The 4,738-nt window shown below is 41.8% G+C and overlaps 1 protein-coding gene across 1 annotated transcript in view; it reads left to right on the forward strand.

Moving 5' to 3' along the window:
• The first annotated feature begins 3,779 nt into the window (after positions 1-3,779).
• The window catches only part of LOC108572891 (protein turtle homolog A-like), a 4,275-nt gene continuing 3,316 nt past the window's right edge, over positions 3,780-4,738 (forward strand). Inside the window, 2 exon segments of the mRNA XM_017935223.1 lie at positions 3,780-4,024; positions 4,515-4,665. Of these exon segments, the coding sequence (XP_017790712.1) occupies positions 3,853-4,024; positions 4,515-4,665 (323 nt within the window). The 5' untranslated portion in view covers positions 3,780-3,852.

A 4,738-nucleotide genomic window follows, 5' to 3' on the forward strand; every position in this document is an offset into this window, starting at 1 on the left:
TAACAATAATGATAATAATTAAGTACCTTACACGTGTAAGCAGTATCCAAGGAATCCGAACTAGTTGCACCAAGTGCCATAGTCCATAGGTCACATTACGTTTAACATAGCGAGAGAGAGACTACTCGTAGCCGTTGCTAGGGGTAAAAGGAAAGAAAAAAACGTAAAAATGAAAAAAACAGAAAAAACACATACACAGAGTGCAAAAAAAAATAGCAGAACGTGAAGGTGAAAAAAGCAGGTCGAACACATGGCGTTCGACTACTGGCTATGTCGCGTTCTTATTGCTTATTGTTAAAAGCGAACGAGCGCGAAGCTGCAGCCAGCAATCAGCTAAAAACACGCGAAAGAGAGAAAGAGAAAAAAAGTAGAAAAAGAATGAAGAGAGAGGGTGAAAAAGAGAGAGAGAGAGAGAGGGAAGAAAAGGAGTTACGTAGTCCGTGTGACCCGAGATTTCCGATGGGCCCGGTTTCGCCCATCTTTGGAAAACGTTTTAGAACTTAAAAAAAAAAAAAGAACAGATACCAACATGACAATATTACTAATGAAATTATTTTTCGGTCCTGTTGCTCGGTTACTATTACCCATTGCCTCCTTCCCCCCCTTTGAAGAAGAACAGAGGAAAAAGAGAGTCGAGAAAAATGGAAAAAAAGAAACGTACACACTGGACATCCATTTACTGTACAATTTTGCCATTTATTTTTTGACACTGTTAGTACATGCGATTAGACGTGGATCCTGGCTCGCAAAAATCCGTGCGTTCCGTCGAGAAAGAGAGAGAGAGAGAGAGAGAGAGAGAGAGAGAGCGAGTGCGAGGGAGAGAGAGAAAGATCGAACGAGCGTGAGAGAGGGAGAAAAAGGGCAGAAGAGACACAAAACATGTAAAACATTACAATGGCCGTGAATTAATGAATTCGGGGCGAGATGATGAAATGCGTGTGACCTCTTTTTTTTTCCGCGAGACATTATCAATTATCTTAAACGAAGAAACAGAAAATGACAAAAAAAACTGTAGTAACGTCGCAATTGTATGTTGTAAACATTACTATTTCAAATATAATGTCATTATTAACAGGAGAGAGTTTCTCACTTGCGGACTGTGGACCGTGAAATCCCCCTTATTTCCATGTTTCAGATAACTCTGGATTCCAGATAATAACTACAACAATGGGTCATCCTGAAAAAAGGTACTGTATTTCATTTTTGGTACATGAACAATCGATCTAGATCTCTCAAATAGTCGATATATCCTCAGCACAGATCCGCCGATCAAATAGAAACCAAATATTAACTTCCACAATTTTTCCATAAATTTCATCGTTTAACAATTTTTTGATTAACATATATCTCTGCTATACTTTCATGCTCTCCTCTAATACATATCTCCGCTACACTTTCACGCAATTTTACAAGGAATTGTAGATTAATCGTCGTCTGAACGTCATTCTGATAGTTAAAGGCTGTTTTCAGTTGCGCGAAGCAATCGAACAGTTTCTCGAATCAGATGAACCGCGTTAAACACACAGTATGTATAAGGTTATGTGCGTTATGCTTATAGAGCAAGACTGCTTGCGAAGTTGCTCGTTGTGAAGTTGTCAGACGAACGGGAGCATGGAAGCGAATTCGAGCAGTAGACTACGCCTACCTGGGCAACAAGCTTACGGTGGGGTATGGTATGAATATAGTAGTGATCGCACAGCCTAAGAGTGAGAACTATGCTTCAAAGATATTCTCATTATTTTCGATAAATTTGTGAACTTTTAGTATTATGTTCTTTTTGTGTGAATCACAGATTGACCTTTCAGGCTACCACAGGAATGAAGGAAAGGACTCCAACATCAGGAAAAATAAAGAAATGCAATTATTTATTGCAAGATAAGTGTATAAAATGTATTGTTTTACAGCATTTTACAGTCTATTTATTTCTCCTTTACACACCGAATCCATTTCCTTTTGCAAAACACTCATTCTTTAAATCATATTTCATTAAAAAATTAAATAAAGTAAGTCCGGATAGCGTTAGAAACGCGTAAAAATCGATAAGATCGTAAAAACTGTGAAATTCGAGCGAAAAACTTAAAAACTTGTGAAAATAGCTTACTGATTCCGAAAAATGGCAAGTGCCTGAGAAACGGTTGACTTACACTACTTAGATTCCGAAAAAATTCGAGTGTCTGAGAAATGGTTGACTTGTACTACGAAACACTCATTCTTTAAATAATATTCCATTACAAAATTAAACAAATTAAGTTCGAATATCGTTAGGAACACGTAACAGTCGAAAAAATCCCAAAATTCGAGCGTTAAAAACATCGAAAATAGCGTCGAGAATGTGAAGACTACATTCTACTAGGTACTATATTGTAAACTATTTAGACAAGTGTTGGAAAAAGTAACCGGTGGTATGTAACGCTTCACGAACGTACCAACACGTGCCTACTTACGAGCGTATACTCCCCTACAACCATTGTTCCCCACTGCTTTTACGACTGCCGACGTCATTTGCTCCGGCCTTTACTCTCGTTTCTGCTCGGGGCAAAAAAGAATGCTCTTGCTTCCAAAACGGCTACCTGGACGACCCTGGTATAGATGGAAAGACATCGTGGTGCGTCGTAAAGGTTCGTAGCTGTTCGCAGGGTGTCGCGTGTGTGCGTTGCGCGGAGCCACGCTACACACGGACCTATATATCGTGCAGGAATCGAGAGCGTCGAAACACGAAGCAAGATCAGACTGACTTTACGAAAATCGATCGGCGCTCATCGTCGTCGGGTTAGCGACGCCTGCAAAGCGTGTCCATTGCAACGACGCGGTTACGAGGAAGCACCGCTGGCCGGCTCTCTCTCCTCTCTCTGTCTATCCCCTTCTCTTTTCCTCTCTCTCTCTCTCTCTCTCTCTCTGTCCGTCTGCCAGAGAGAACAACTTTCTGAATACATCGAAGGAACTCGCTAGGCAGACGAAGAGCCTTTCTTCCTTCTCGTGGAAAAGTGCGAGGAAACGGTGGCAGCGTGAGCGAACAGTGAACCAGTGAGATTGTGTTCCACTCATTCCTCGATGTCACGTTAACACAGGGGAACCGAGAACGGATGCTGTCGAGGCTCCAGAAAAAGCAGAGAGGGAACGAACAAGGGGGAAAAGAACGTGTTAGTAATTCTTTCACGTCACTGTGAAAGACTTCCATCGCAGGTTGAAAGCTGTACATGGTCAGTGGTGATTTCTCGCCGATAAACTATGATAAAAGGAGAAAGAACCACGTAAAAGTGTTTTGCTCGCCTGTGATCGCCATTGACGAAGCGTATCGGCGGGTTAATCGAGAGAGAGTGCCGGCGCTTCTCGCGAAACGACAATAATTTTGAACACGTTTGTACACGACCTACTAAACTGGCTGCGAACGAGAGAGGTTGGTCGTTGTGTTGCAGCGTTCTCCAGCCTCCTGAATCGATGCGAGTAAATGAATCGAGCACGAGGGATGCGTTATATCCAGTCTGACTCGAGCATCGTCGCGACGAGGACTAGAATCGTGGTGTGGAACAAAGGAACGTGGAAAAAAGTGTCGTTTGTTTCGAACTCTTCTCGATGCATGCATTAAGCAGAGAACAATCAGTGGAAATTCGGCCGAAAGGTTCCTGCGGCGGCAGAATTAATCGGTGAGCGTGTCCTGCACCCTATCGAGAGATAGATAAAGATAGTGACAGAGGGAGAGAGAGAGAGAGAAAGAGAGAGAGCCGAGGAGGCATCGTACCTTTCGTCGAGGGCATCAGACGTTAAAAGCGAAGGTGGGAGGAGGCCGTCTACCTCTCGACGTGGAATGATAATAAAGGAGAGTCAGAGGACTGGTCGGCACGGGGCGACATTATGCAAAGAACGGGTCTGAATGTAACGAACTCACCCCTCAGACCGTTCCCCCTTGGGATGGCGATAGGGGCGCTCGTCGACCTCACGATCAAGCTCATCATCAGCGGCTATATACTCGCCGTGGTTGTCTACGTAAACGCCACCGGGAACTGGGATAAGGACGATGATTTGGGTACGTTTACATTATTAAGTTTGAAAATTTGTATATGGTGAAAAAAGTGGATCTTCGATTCGAGCATGGTTTTGTTAGTGGAACCATTCTAATTTAGTGTTTACTATATTAACTTCTTCGAAGAAAATTTAAGAGTGGAAATGAAATTTTAAACGATTTCTCGATATGTGTACATATGTATCAGTCGAAGAGAAATGTCTGACCAAATATGCATTACATCTACTTAAGGAGATCTCGAGCTAATTTGGAATGCAGATGCCTGGTATTCATCGCGAATACTCAAAATTGTTGTATGTTTAAGTAGATTGTGTCGGCATTTATCAGCCATATGTCTGACCAAATGTTTGGTGTATTTATTTGAATATATATTGGAAATGGTAAATTAGTAAACTAGAAACTATTGGAAGATTCATTGTTGGGATACATTAGATATCCTCGAAGGAACCATTAAATCTAATTCTATTGTTTCTTTTTTCTTGATCTTTTATAGTCGCAACTTTTGAAGTCAGCGCCGTTCTCGGACGCACCGCTATATTGCCTTGTGACATTGAACCGTCCACGCGCGAAGATCGCGTTTACATGGTGCTTTGGTTTCGCGACGATGCCGTGAAACCTATTTACAGGTAGAATTTATTTTCACGATAAAAAAGAAAAGAAAAAGGAGAAATCATTCGATTCGATTGAAGAGCAAAACGTTGACAATATCGTTTGTTA

The sequence above is a fragment of the Habropoda laboriosa genome, unplaced genomic scaffold (genome assembly GCF_001263275.1).
Source record: "Habropoda laboriosa isolate 0110345459 unplaced genomic scaffold, ASM126327v1 scaffold102, whole genome shotgun sequence".
NCBI classification, from domain to species: Eukaryota; Metazoa; Arthropoda; class Insecta; order Hymenoptera; family Apidae; genus Habropoda; species Habropoda laboriosa.